This window comes from Platichthys flesus, chromosome 21 (genome assembly GCF_949316205.1).
Source record: "Platichthys flesus chromosome 21, fPlaFle2.1, whole genome shotgun sequence".
Taxonomy (NCBI): Eukaryota; Metazoa; Chordata; class Actinopteri; order Pleuronectiformes; family Pleuronectidae; genus Platichthys; species Platichthys flesus.
In genome coordinates this window covers 13,241,977-13,257,093 of record NC_084965.1, presented here as the reverse complement: position 1 = coordinate 13,257,093, position 15,117 = coordinate 13,241,977, and the positions used below count along the sequence as shown (strand labels likewise).

Below are 15,117 nucleotides of genomic sequence, written 5' to 3'. Positions count from 1 at the left end.
AGTTACTATTTCCCTAGAGTTAAGACAAACCACATCATCCATCCATTCTCTATACTGCTTATCCTTTGAGTGTTGTGGGTAATAAGCTGGAGCTTGAGAGCTGTGGTACACCCTGGACATGTGATCATCATCTTGCAGGGCCATCATACAGCCACAAACAACATTCACACTCGCATTCACACCTATTGACATTTTAGAGTCTGAAATGAATCCAACCCCAGTCTGCATACTTTGAGGCGACAGTGCTTATATATTTAAATAACATAACTATATAAAACACATAACATAATGAAATTTGTGATGTGTGAAACAAGGGAATATTTTGAAAGATCTCTTGTGAAATTGACTTGATTAGGAAAACTTCATCAAAAACTTTTAGTCAAATCTATTATCCCTCCATCGAATTTACAAAATCGTGATCTGGGAGCAAAGGTTGTGTTTCTCTGACTTAACTGAGCCACTTTGTTACATTGTCACACACGTGTGTGCTTTGGAATTCATGTCTTAATCAATTATAAATGTCAAAGTGACAGCTTTATAACGTATGCAGGCCTTCACTCTGCACCTTTTCCAGGAATAGAACTGCAGTTCCGATTAATGAAACTCCCTTTCCTAATGCACCAAACCTCCTCAGTCTGCAGGCCAAACACTACTCCCTTCTCCTCTGTGATAGTCATCATCTCCCCAACACTGTTTTTGTGTCTACAAACACACCTGGGGGAGTGAAGCGTAGATCTTTGTTTAGAAAATCCTCTCATTGAGCCTTTTCCTGCAGGATGCTGGCCCAGCTCTTTCAGTCTGTTACACAATACCCCCCCAGCTCCTCAGCATCAATGCCCTGTAGCATGTTTAAACGTTAAAATTTTTCTTCCATTACACTTTGTCTAAATCATCATTCTGTGCACAAAAATCCCTACAGGCCTGAAAATCTAAATTTATTTACAACCCTTATAATATAAAATCAAGCTTTCAGCGACGCCCAAGTGTAGCCCCGCCCCCTCTGTTCACAGCATCACTTCGGGTCCAGGGAGCCTCCCTGTCATTCATTTTCTGTGTAGAAACACCATTGGTTGGAGCAAACGCTCATCAACTGTTAAATCCTCTGCTTTGAGGCGTGATTGGTTGAAAGCGGGCCAGTGGGCGGGCCGTGGTCCTCCATGGGTTTCTCCCCGGAGTGTCCAGACGGGCTGAGGGACATAGGATGGCAGCTAACGGGAGAATCTAACGGGACATGCGGACCTGCTGATTTCGATCAGATTTCCAGTGCTGGTGAGGGTCTCGAGATACTTTTACACACTAACAGCACATTTCATCACATTCGGTTCAATTCGCGCGGTTATTTCTGCCGGTTTCAGCCTCGTTTGTCCCAACTTAGTGGTCGACCCCTGGGCATTAGCTAGCTAACCGAGTGGTCAGCCGGAGCGGACCCCCGGTGGAGGGAGGATAATACCCGGTGGAGGGAGTCGCTGAACCCGGCCCTAAGCTGGGGGGTATTTGCTCCTCTGGTTCGGGACTTTAAAGGGTTTTTTGGGGGGGGGGGGCTATTTAAATGGATGTTGGCGGTCGTGCCGGTGTTTTTTTAATCAGCTGTTGGACGTAACGAAAACGGTTTGTCGGGTTTCGGATTAAAACTGGCAGAAAATCCCGGAACCCGACGTGGAGGAACAGATGTGGGTCAATCCATCGTGACTGGACGCGGCGGTGCGGAACACTGATTGATCGAGGTTGCCATTAGTTCACGCATGTGTGTGTGTGTGAATCATGGGGAGATGGGCAGCGTGCGATCATGTGTGTATGTGTATTTGTGGATAAATGTCACATGTTTTAAGCCACGAAACCACATAGCAGCACATGTTAATAACCTCGAAGTGAAATGCACGCGATAATGTTATTTCCGATTCAACCTGAAATCTCATTAAAGTGCTCAATATTGAAATATGGCAAATTAGTAATAGACACTAACACTATAATGACAGCTTACCCTATATCGGAAGACCTCCCCTCTATCTGTAGCTGCAGCTGTTCACTGGGATTTAATACGTGTGTAGCACATTTTTATCAATGAATACCAACATATATACATGTTTAATGTATAATAAACGTGCAACAAGCACAATTGTGACCAAAAATAAGCAATCAATTCCTGCAATTGCTAACCTGAAACCTACAAAGGCTGGATTTGTTGTTTGATTGATCACCACATTCTAAATCCATGTATTGATTTATTGATCCATGAGTCAGCTATTAATCCGCTTGTGTCACCATGAGGAGAACAGCAACATTGGGTCATGTCTGCATTAAAGAATCCGGTATTTGAGTTACAATAATCCTTTTTTTAATATATACTTCATTGTAGGAAACCCACGGTTCACAAAATATTACACTTGCTTGAACGATGTTAATCATACTAGAATATTTATGGTGAATAAAAAAAGGGATTGGGCAGAAAACATTGAATATTTATGGTGACATCATAAATAGCTCTGCTAAAAATAGGAAAGAAATAAAGGAATAAAATAAAAAAGTTAGTATGAAGGTGCATTTACATAGATTTAGACACATACATGTACAGTCTATATAAAACAACTATAAACAGAAACAAATCCTCAGTAGGAACAAGAAAAGTTAGAATAATGCTAGCAAATTAATGGGCTGGATGAAGATAATACAATTTTTAAACATCGATATACTGTACGTCGCAATATGGTTGGTCTGCCAAATCCCATATTAAGTAATTAAATGATGGTCAAATCAAATTATTCTTGATTCTAATCAAAGTTTGCTCTGTATCATTAGCTTTGATAATAGTGTATAATTATAGAAAAGATGGTGAAAACTAAAGCCAAGCTTCCAGGTCTTTTCTGTGCACGTTATGATCAACTATCAAGTCGCCACATTTACCCAGAGTGCATCTCAGGTACAGTACCATCAGTGTTTTACTACAGGGTAAAACAAGGAGATGTTCCTGGACAGGCACACTGTCACAGCAGAATCATTTCCCCCCCTACATCATATTTGGGGCAGTGTGACCTGACGTAATCCACGCTGCATTATTCATAACCTCAGTACAAGCAAAACAGCCTGCAACACAAGAAGCTGTACTGGGCTCATAAATTTGTAATGACTCCCCCTTTCAGTTCTTAATGGAGTTCTCACGTCTGTAGTAAAGGCCTCTCCTGCGCCCCGTGTGTCTCTGAGAGAGGAGACATGGGGCATCCTGTCGGAGTCACGGGGGGGGAGTGGGTTTTCACTCTGAACTTCAACCCTCGGAGGATCACAGATGTTTCTTTGCTGCTGAATAGGCTGTTTAGATGCTGCTAATGGGACGCTTGAGAGGCTACCTGGTGTGTTTGCGCATGTTTGTTGGCCTGCATGTGCATGATGGGTTGTAATAATTCATCCGAACACAAAAGACCAATGAGCACAAGCTAATGTACTCTCTGGTGTTGTGGGTGAGATGTTGGAGGTTTACCTTCCCTTTCCCACTCCTGGGTTGGTTACTCACTTTTTCATGCTTTCATTACAAGAGTATAGGGGGCCTTAAAGAAGGTCGAAGAGGAGGAGGAGGAGGAGGAGGAAGAGGGGGAGGATGCATGGGAGAGCCAGTGCTGTTGCCTTGTGAACGCAGCTCTATTGTCCCGGGAACCTTTCAGTGGCTTCCCCGAGGTCCCTGCTCTGACCCCTCCCCCATCCGACACACTCTTTTTTCCCCCCTCACACACACTCACACACACATAAACACACACACACACACACGCACACACACTGTCGACCTCTCAATGTTACCCACCACCCATTCTCGCTCTCCCTCACACTTTCTCATTCTCTGTCTCTTTTTTTGTCACACGCTCTTATCCCATGCACCCTTCCTTTCCCCTCTCCGTGCTCTCCCCTCGTTTCTCACAAGCAGGCCTCCTCCGCCTCTCTAGCCAGTCCCCCCCTACCCCCACCCCTCCTCAAAGCCCCTCATTATTTCGCCTCATTGATGTGATTGTCATTCCAGCCAGACAGTGAAAGCAGAAACACGCAATCTTCTCATTTGCATCATCTCCCTCCAGTGCAACAAGGAGGGCAGTATTTCCAAAATGTTTATGCAGAGTTCCGACCCCTCTTAAATCCCCAAGCCGCTCTTTTGCTCCATAGCCAGACATTATCCACTATGTTCAGTGTCGTCTGAGGCGGCGCAATATGGCGTAATTTCACCCTTTTGTTTCCCCTCGGTGGCGTGAGGCTGTCCGGGTTTGCAGGGGGTAGCTAGCTGAGAAAACAGGGTCAGATGAGGCCTCAGCAAGTGGTCATTGGCCTTGTCGGTCAGAAGGATTTACAAAGAATAAAATATAGATATTATGGAATTTGTATTGGTTATTAAGAATTTTAAATCCTATTTTCTTGTGCTCATTAATTTGGTCCTACAAAGCCCAAACGAAATGACTTGTGTTTCTAGTACCTGTCGACTATTATTAGCCCTCTGTCAGAATGCCAGAGCCTGTGTCTTTCCAACCTGCTTTTCTATGAAGTGATCTTTCTATTTTTTTTTGGCGTAGCTGCACAGTAAAAACCCTGGAACTACTAATAAGCATAAAATAATTTGATTGGCGAGTCTGAGAATAACAAGGGAAAGTTGCAATTTTGGAAAAGGGCGTGTGTGTCTCTCTCTGTGTGTGTGTGTGTGTGTGTGTGTGTGTGCATGGATCCATCTGTCTCGCTGTTTTGTCCTCCTGGCTGCTTCTCGAGCCGTAGCCACATTGTTCTGACCAAGTGTTTGCACAGGAAGGAGAGATGTGACACTGGGGAGGACCAGGAAACAGTCCAGACTGAGACCACAAAAACAGGAAGCAGGAAGAAGAGCCGATAAGATGGCGGCTTCACCGAACCCTTGGGTTTCTCTTTCTTCTTGAAGGGCATTATCTGTAGACCTTTGAACTACAGAAGGGTCGGAGGGTCTGATGGAAGCTAATCAGAGTTTAATTTCCGAGACTGATGTTCAAAGTTTCTGCGATTAAGGGCTTAGATGAAAACATTTCTGCTCTTAATTCTTTCAAATGACTGTAGCCCATAACCAACAGTGTTGTTTGGCGTTGAACACGTCCATGAATCTCTGTTTGTGTCAGGTTTCCAGCTGGGCAAGTGACAAGCCGGCCTGGGATTAGCTGGCACGCTGGATTCTCCTATCCCTAATGCTTTAATCTCTCTGCTGGTCACCACAAGTCCTCTGGCTTTGGACACTGTTGATCGTCACTGTTGGTTCTCTGTCCTCAGGCTCACCCGTCATAATGTTATGCCACGCTTTTGTTTTTTTTAAATATACACATTACAGTAAAAAGCAATCCAATACGACAACACTACTGCAGACAATCTCCTCAAACTTGAACTTGCAAGATACAGATTTGCAAATAGTTATATGAATATAGAGGTGATCTTTTTTGCAGGGCTTTTACAATTGATTAATTTTTTTTTCTTTGACTCACGTCTGAACTAGAGCCAGTCGATTCTTACAAAACTAGATCTTGTCATAGTTTCTATCTCTTTGGGATATAACAATATGTCGAGCATGGTACTGTAACTTATGATTTGGGGGTTGGTGATGTGGTTTCTGGGTGAAAAACTTTGTGCATGACTAAGCAACTAACTTTTATTTTTGTATTGCAGTCAGGCAACTCAATGTACACCTGTATTTTAACTGGTGTTGAAAGTATTTCTCAACTGTTCAATCACCATCAACATAATAAGGGAACTTTTTTTCAGATAACGTTATTCAGATATTGATTAGATTTTCAGATATTGATTAGATTATTTAATTTACCTTTTGATCTAAAATGTCAAAAGAAAATTCTCAGGCTCAACTTTTTTTTAATTCTTTGATGAAAAATGTAGTATCTTTGTGTCTTAGACTGTTGTGAAGACAACATTCATTTACTCGATATTTAACAGATCAGTCATCAATGAACTGATGAAACCTTTAGCAGTTTTATCAATAATGAAAGATATATTATTTGCAGCCTTAATACACAATATCTAGGTTCTTATCACAATTTATTCTTTATATGTATTTCCAAACTGATGATGGAGTCTTGCTCATGGACATTTCAGCAGGGCAGATGCTTGTGATCTCATTGTTTCTCCATCACAAACAATCGCTCTCTAACATTTGGATCTGTGTCTAAAACAGTCTGTGCTTGTTTCGCAGTTTGTGCCAGTGTGCAGCCTCACCATGCCGCTGGTCAAGAGGAACATCGAGCCCCGTCACCTCTGCCGAGGGGAGCTCCCCGTGGGCATCGGCAGCGAGCTGGAGTGTGTGATGAACAACACGCTCTCCTCCATCATCCGTCAGCTCAGCAGCCTGAGTAAGGCCCACACACACACACACACACACACACACACACACACACACACACACACACACAATGTCGCCTTTACAAGATGCTGCTAACATCTAAAGAAAACACAGAAAGAGGTTTCTCTGTGAACAGAAAAACAGAAACTTAACCCCCCCCCGGGCTGTAACCCCTCTGACTTCAGCGTGACGACTGTCCACGCTGTGTGTAGCCTCTTTGTAATAGGACAAGATCACATGCTTGCATCATTAATCCTAAAGCTGAGATTGATTTGGGCGTTGTAGTGGTTACAGGGCCTGGGGTCACTGGGCTAGCAGGCGGCTTACAGCAGCCCCACACTGGAGCTTGGAGGGTTGACATGTAATCCTTTTAGATACTGTAGCTCCGCAGAAAATGAAATTATCTGGACAGCTGTGTGCATGTGACAGTGCAGATCAACTCAGTGTGTGGAGAACTGTTCTACACTGAATGTTACATTCACTGCAGATCTATTAGACTGAGTCGTTTCTCCACCAAGGGCATCTGTCCTGACAGCCCGGTTTCATATTCTGTCAACACGGTGCTCTGTGTTGTCATGGGACAGGTGCCCTTCTCCCATTTATCCTCAATGGCTCTCATTTTCCCTCTATTCCTCAGTTAGGAGTTCCTTCTATTTCATAACAGTGTAAAAATCAAACCAGTCCTTCACGCTGTTAACCCTCTACTCTTTGGCCCTGACACACTGGTTTGCTGTCTGTCTCTCATTGTGTCAAGTTCCTGCGTTGGGAGTGGGCCCTTCAACAGCAGCTGTGTGGGTTAGATATAAATACTTGCACAGGGCTGGCGGGGTTCAATTGACAGACAACACACACCGTGCATGTGTGTGTGTGCATGAGCACCACAAGAATCCTCAAGAGAGGTCAGAGTTTGTGGGGCCCAGCATGCCGGATCTGTGATTCTTCCTTCCTCTCAATATTTTCCCCGCTGCCCATCCTGTCAGCGGGGGGGACAGAAATAGCCTGTAGCATGTGTTTGTGTGTTTTGGCCATAGCATCTTTTTTTAAACACAGTTTTCCAAAACGTAAACAAGGTTTTAAGATGGCTGGTGAAGTTTTCGTTGATCATCCATTTCCAATAATTTAGAGTCTTGTAGTAAAAGGTTTTTTTTATTCTATTCTTTAACATGGGCTTAGATTGCTGGATCCTGGAGCAGCTCCCATAGTCCTGGACTAACGGGCATTTCACAATCACAGATTTGACTGTGGTTTACTTCCTCCCGCTGCTGAGGCCTCCATTTACTGAACCCTCTTCCACAGCCGGGTTACTTTTAAGGGTTAAGAACATGTGTGTCCGCGGGGACTGAACCAAAACAACTCAGTGTTTGTCATCCAGTCACAATGTCAAATGGACTGTCCTACAGATAACAGCACTTTCTTTGAGATTGTAGTCTTAGAATTGGTGGAGTAAGAATTCAAATATTTTACTTAAGTTAAAGTACAAAGTTCTTTCTTTTAAATATACTGTTAGAATTAAAAGTTGTACTCAGAAGTACTTTCTGAGTCAATTCTATTCGCTAGGTGCAACAATCAGGTACAACATCTGCGGTAAGATGTTATGTTTTCACCAATTCCCCAGAGAATTATTCATGGATCTTGAAAATTTAAATCAGGCGCATTTAGAACAATATTGAAGTAAATGTACTGACATACATCCCACCACCGAGCCTCGGTTTCACTTTGTGTTTTCTTATGTGCCTGGACCAGCACCAGCTTTAGCACATGTATATAACCCTAGAGTCAATCATTTCTCTTATTTAGAAATCAAAATAAACACTATTGGCTTTTAAATTTAAACTTGATCAGCTCTTCTATGTGCTACTTCTGAATATCTGCATCTCAGCAGCAAGAAATAGTGTGTGTTCTTATTGTAAACTAGTGTCACTGACCAGCTACACAAGAATAATATAACAATGATACTTGCTTACTGGCAACATCCACAACAGAGTATTGTTTCGTTTCCTGCCTTTTACAGCTGCACACATATGCAGAGTAGAATTTGAACAATCAATAGTCAGATCATATTAAATTATTCATGAGGAATGTTTCTTTATGGAAACGTATGAGGCATCAATTCCTGCACAGATCCTCAAGACTCTGGTTTCACATTGTGTCACGTTACCAGGGTATCGACTGAATGTCCTCAGTGTCTGGGGACCTCACTTGGCCCCAGTTAATGATTTCTCCTTCTTTCCCTCTGATTTCCCGTCCCTTTCTCCCTCTTTGCAGGCAGACATGCGGAGGACATATTTGGCGAGCTGTTCAATGAGGCCAACACCTTCTACCTGCGTGCCAACTCTCTCCAGGACCGCATTGACCGGCTGGCCGTCAAGGTCACGCAGCTGGACTCCACTGTGGAGGAAGGTGGGTCAGGGGTTAGAGGGACAAGATGCAGCGAGTCATTATTCATTGTTGAAATGTCAGCCTTATGTTTTCTGTATTTTTTAACTAAAATGCATGAAAGAGATTTCCACTCATAACGTGACTGTTCGCTGTTACAGGGATAGTTTATCTTTGTAACCCTGCAAATGTTGCTTTTCTTTTTTCCTTTAATTTCTCTGTTTTCTCCTAAAGGCCATTCACTCATTTTTTTTTGTCTACCTGTTTTTTTCTGTCAGTTTCCCTGCAAGACATCAACATGAGAAAAGCCTTCAAGAGCTCTACCATTCAGGACCAACAGGTGGTGTCCAAGAGCAGCGTGCCCATTCCGGTCAGAGAAATGTACAACCTGAGTGACAAGCCTCCACCGCTCAGCATCCTTTCCAAGTACAGGTTGGTGCTGTCCGTCTGTTGTCCTCCACACCCCCTGAGCAGGTGCAGGTTGCAAGAATATGTAGTAATTTTGATGAGAAAACATCATACAGCATAAAACGTTTGGTCAGATATTTCCCATCATTATCTGAGCTTTTTTATATTCTCCCTTTAAGCACATTAAATAAATAGAGCATAATGTGTTTCTGCTAAATCCAGCTTTATGATGTGGAAGCTAAAACAAATGGCTAATATGTAGGACACAAAACCTCTATCTATAAAACTATTAAGCTAAAATCTAAAATTCAACCATAATTTTTTTTTTACAAATTGGTCAATTATACGGTAAAATAAAAATATTTTCCTTTGAACGGTCCTAAAAAGCACAAAATTCTTGTTCGGTACAAAAAGTCCATAGATGGTACTGAGAGGTTTAATATTAACTCTACAAAAGTCCACAAAAAATCTGACAAGTTAAACTAATCAGTCCATCCAGCTATTGATGCTCAGAGAAATATTGTCATACACTATAAGGAAGTAACACAAATGTGATATTATAATAATATACAATTCTGGTTCTGCATCACAGTTTAATACTTTGGCTGCTCCTGAATCTGTGTGGCATCAAAAAGGTTTGGAAAAAGTCCTAAATTTATGACTACTTGATGCAGAATCCTCTTTAGAAGTTCTCTATTTTCACTAGTGTCTGACCTACATTCACAGTCTTGGTCACTGCGTTCATGCAGTTGTATTTTCCACTACTTTGGGTGCATTACATATTTAGCATGACTTGCTCCAGTGGGAATCGAGCTCCTAGCCCTGACAACACTGTTCAGTTATCTCTCTCTTTACTTTTTCTATCTCTCCCCCTCTCAACTTTTTCAGCTTGTCGTTTTCACTCAGTGCATAAGAGCACAGGATTCGCACTCACGGTTACACCCCTGTTCTTCAGCCTCCTTCACTTTTTTTCAATATTCCCAGCTTCACATTTTCCCGACCCAGTATTCGCACATTCACAAAATACCACCAAACCTTCTCTTCTGCTTAAACAGGGAAAAGGATATGACTTTATGTCATACAGATTTATTTATACTACTTTAGTATTCCTCTTTAACATTTTGGATGTCTCTTTCTATAGGGATGACGGCAAGGACGCACTTAAGTTCTACACTGATCCCTCGTACTTCTTTGAGCTGTGGAAGGAAAATATGCTGCAGGACACAGAGGACAAGAGGAAAGAGAGAAGGAAGCAGAAGGTACAGTTCTGTCACAAGCATCTCCCGTATCATCGTATGGTTCAATGTGCCAAGTAGACAATTTACAGGGGTCTTCAGGTTATAAAACATGCAGGAATTTCCGGTGCAATTCATTTAAACTCACATAATGAACATAAAACAGGCCTTAGTTTAATCTCTCTTTGTTTTTTTCTTCCAGGAGCAGCGTCGTTGTGTGGATGGGACTTTACAGAGGGAGGTGAAGAAGGTTCGCAAGGCGAGGAACCGTCGACAGGAGTGGAACATGATGGCTCTGGACAAGGAGCTGAGGCCCGACCATCGACACACCATACACCGAGACAGAGGGGCTTCTTCTGAGGGCTCCATGTCTCCAGAGAACAGGTGAGTGGACACACACAGTCCGTTGTGCTTCTTCATTTTTCTTCTCCACTTGAGACAAGCTCATAAGTTTCCCTTGATTCTCATCTCTTCTCTTATCAGGGGTCATGGTGCCGATCTGCACCACTACCCGAACGCCATGAACCACGCTGGCCACGCCCACACCTACTCCGGCCCGCCGCCCAGCATCCTGGCCGCTCAGATGGCCGCAGGACACGCCGCTCGAGGAGGAGGCGAACATGACACCAGGGGCAGGACGATGATGGCCTACCAGGGCGGGACACTGGGCCGTGTTCACCACCACCAGGTCCCACTGCCTCCACCGCCCAGCGAGGCTACGAACGGCGGCTCCATGTCGCTCCCACCTGTGGACTACAGGTAAACATATGAGACAAACCAGCTTGTAATCCAAGACTTTTAATATTAATACATATATTATTATGAATATGTTTTTTTACAGTAATAGTATTAATTCAGATTTTGAAGATAATGAATCATTCCAGTTCCAATCATGCAATCTATTTGTTACATGTTAGTTGTTTCTCCTCCTTTCTCACTTTTAATTCTTTATATTTTCACATTATTGATTTTGTTAAGTACATTTTTGCGAGAGGAAACAACCGGCTTCATTTCCATCATCTGAATTACTGCTGGCTCTTATTTTCCCAATTCATTAAGACGGCCTGATTTATTGCCAGAAACGCAAATGTGATGAAGAAAACTGTAAATCAGTTTGTGCTGAATTTGTGCTTGAAATAGTTTTGTATGAAACCATAAATACATTAAAAAGTGCAATGGTGCAGTAGTAAAATAAAGTAAATAATAAATAGTTAAATAATTGCAGTATGAATTACATAATGTTTAAAAATACAAAAGAGAATTGTGACAACTCCTAAAAAAGTGATTTTAATACAGTAGACAGAAGTTGAGCCGCTTCTCACAGTACATTGGTATCAAATGATGTTTTCACTTTGAGATAATGCTGCCACCTAGTGGATAAGTGTCTCTATGCGTTACTCCAGAACCAGGTTGCCTTCGCTCATGACACAGCATCAATAATATCAAGTACAGACTGTGACTGTTTTTCTAACCCGTCTGTTTCTGCTCTGTCACTCTGTGCTTCCTTCAGTATTGATGGATATGCAAACACCGGCCCTCCGCCCCCTCCCCCAGCTCCTCTCATCCCGTCTGCCCAGACTGCCTTTGCCTCACCTCCTGGAGGTCCCATGTCTCCGGGCTCAATGGCTGTCGGCAGCTACATTCTGCCTCAACCACCTATGTCTGGCATCCAGTTGGCTCCACCTCCTGGTCCTCCTGGTCCTCCACCCCCTCCTCTTCCGGCTGGTGCCTCTCACTTCACAGCCCGCAAGATAACCTCCTCTGCGCCCGCTGAGGCCGCAGGGATCACTGATGCCCGCAGCGACCTGCTGGCTGCTATACGTATGGGTAAGAGCCAAGGCATTTGTGTGTGTGTGTGCGTGTGCCTGTGTTTATGTGTGTGTGTGTGTGCCATTTTAATGGATTTTCTTTAGAACAACATACATTTGTAAAACCTTTCTGCAGAACATTTATAAAAACAATGATAGAGAAATAGTCATAGAATTGTTGTACAATATTGAATCAAATATAGAAGCTTATGTTACACTTAAATAACAGAAAAAAAGGTAAAGATCCGACTTCAGTCAGTAGATCTGAATATATTGACCTTTCTACCTGTTGTAAATGTACTTTAGACGATATACATATTAAGAAAAAGCTCCATTCTGAAAGCTGAATAAGTTTAAAACATGGATTTCCACTTCCACTGCAGGCATCCAGCTGAAGAAGGGTCAGGAGCAGCAGGAGCAGCAGGCGAAGAGGGAGCCGGTCGGAAACGACGTGGCCACCATCCTGTCGCGCCGCATCGCCGTGGAATACTCCGACTCCGAGGACGACTCCGAGCTGGAGGAGAACGACTGGTCCGATTAACACATGCTAAAAAAATATGGGATAATAACCACTGAAGATACACACACAACGAGAAGAAGACACACAACCGGTCGATCTCTCACTCACTTGAAGGAATGCCCACTGTACAACGCCCACGGGTTATCACACATTTTGTCACTGAAAAACACACACACACACGCACGTACTACTACACCTACACAATCACATGCTGTAGGTTGATATAAGCTGAAAGGTCCAAAACTGGAAATCTGGGAGTGTATTCAAGTTGCATAAACACTGTAAAGAGACTAGTGATAGACTTTAATCTTGACCACTAACATTCAGTCTGCTGATTATATTTCGAAGCATTGTGAATACACCCCAGTGGATGTCTCTCTGCCTGTCGTAACACTTTAGACACCGCGTGAAGGTGCTAATCTCTCATGTATAGTCGGAGCTCGAGAGAGTTATAGGAGAATTAGAAACTTTCCTCTTGAGCTAACCAATGTACTTGTCTTTTTTTAATGTTTTTACTCAAACACTTGTGTATGCCATAGATCAGGGGGCGAGTTTTTAACATGTAGCTGGAAATAACTGGATGCAGAGGAGTAACGGACGAGCTGAGTGGCAGCTGCAGTCAGAGGAAGTTGGAGGAGTGTCTGAAGTGATGTGGGGAAGATGCACGACAGAGAATTAGGGCCAGTTAGAGGGGAGGGGGGAGGTGGACTGCATAAAATCCTAAATTAAGAATATAAAGTCGGAATATGACCAGATTAAAGTCCTGTTGCCTGCGTCAAAATGAGAAATGTGGAGCATCTTGTTAAGTTAAGCTGTAATATAAAGTTCACAAATAACAAATTCCTTCTCTGGGCTCATCAGCAGAACATTATCATGTGAATCAGGACTCTGAACAGATTGTGTAAGAAACACAAGAAAGATCCAAGCTGTACATTACTGAAAACTGTCAATATATTCAAAGGGGTTTCATAGTTCCTCAATGAGATTCAAATATTGTGGATCCAGAAATAGTGAAAGTGAAAAAGTCAACATGGCCCTAATTCTCCACTGTAAAGATGAATGAGAGGGCGATATGTAAAAAGTCTTATTATGAAAACTGAGCCGTCTGCGTCTGCAATCGCTCACTGCTGTGTGGGAGGGAGGGTGAGGGCGGGGGGGGGGGGGGACGTAATGTATATGCTAGTGTGAGCTGTGTAACCTTTGACCCAGAGAAACAAATAAAATGCTGAATGAAGGATCCCGGTCGGCAGCCATGTTTCTTTTCTGTTCCGCTGTCGACGCGTACCTGGCTTCAAGACTTCAGTTCCCATGGTAACAGTACAACTAAGAATTGAGTTGCCAGGGAAACAGAAGAGTGTGAATAAGGGAGCGGGGGGGGGGGGGGGGGGGGGGTAGAACAAATGAGTCGAGGCAGGAGTTTTATGCACAGCACATGTTTGTTTTTAATACAAAATTAACAAGATCTCTCAATTGAGTGAACTAACCAAAGCAATTAAAAAGTACAACTAACACCTTGGAAAAATAGACACCACAGTTCACACTCACACACACACACACACACACACACACACACGTTTGTACGATATCTCCGTTAAGTTAGTGCATGTTGATTATCATCATTAATACGTTTCCTTTTGCAGATACTTAGTGATTTGTTGTGCCATTTTCATCCAAAAAATAAAGTGCATTTCACATTGAAAACTACGCATACGTCTACACAAGATGCTGTGACTGTGGTGCCCCCCCCCCCCCCCCGTAGCTCCAACCCCACCACCCCTAAACACACACACACACACCCACATTCACAGGCCCTTGAGTGTTTAGATAATTAGCTCTAGATTCGTCACCATCGGAGAGACAACTCCCCCTCAGTGGAACAGCCCATCGCTGGCTACACACGTTCTCAAACCCCCGGCTGCGTCGTACATGTCTGTGCCCGGTTTCACTGTGAAACCATTCAGTATAGATGAGATGTGTGTGTACAGAGACGTTTTACATCCATCATCACAGTCCTTCGCCTCGTGGATACAAAGCCCTTGTCCACTCGCGTTCAAAAAAGAAATAATAATCACGACAACATTGTTTGGCTGCACCACAAGGAAAAACATTCACCGATCAGAGAGGGTTCTCTCTTCTCCTCCCTTCGTGTTTGTAAACGCCAATGTAGAATGAACAGAATTCATTCTACATTGGCAGCTTTTCTTTTTTAAATGGTGCGACCCAACCCATCTCCCTGGTCGGACTGGCTTTGGTAGCACCATGCACGTTGGTATAAAGTCATAAAGCCCCCCCCCCCTCCCACCCCCCCTTCTCTCTCTTATGCATGCGTTATAAACAGAAACAAATGACTCAGTTTGATTATAACTACATTCAGAAAAAAAGGCTTTACAGCGCCGTGAGTATCGTACAACATCATCAGAATCTGAAAGAGCACAG

The 15,117-nt window shown here is 43.2% G+C and overlaps 1 protein-coding gene across 1 annotated transcript; it reads left to right on the top strand.

Annotated features, from left to right (window-relative positions):
• The first annotated feature begins 1,179 nt into the window (after positions 1 to 1,179).
• Positions 1,180 to 13,819, top strand: wasf3b (WASP family member 3b). Its single transcript, XM_062379973.1, has 9 exons — positions 1,180 to 1,269; positions 6,188 to 6,344; positions 8,600 to 8,734; positions 8,989 to 9,142; positions 10,260 to 10,377; positions 10,556 to 10,737; positions 10,837 to 11,112; positions 11,864 to 12,180; positions 12,545 to 13,819. Exons 2-9 carry the CDS (start codon positions 6,212 to 6,214, stop codon positions 12,700 to 12,702), a joined length of 1,473 nt encoding a protein of 490 aa, XP_062235957.1. The 5' UTR covers positions 1,180 to 1,269; positions 6,188 to 6,211; the 3' UTR covers positions 12,703 to 13,819.
• The last annotated feature ends 1,298 nt before the right edge of the window (positions 13,820 to 15,117 follow it).

Coding starts and splice junctions, on each gene's coding strand:
- wasf3b (XM_062379973.1), top strand. CDS start 6,212: ATGCCGCTGGTCAAGAGGAACATCGAGCCCCGTCACCTCTGCCGAGGG. Junction 6,345..8,599: donor CCGTCAGCTCAGCAGCCTGA/GTAAGGCCCACA, acceptor CCCTCTTTGCAG/GCAGACATGCGGAGGACATA. Junction 11,113..11,863: donor CTCCCACCTGTGGACTACAG/GTAAACATATGA, acceptor TGCTTCCTTCAG/TATTGATGGATATGCAAACA.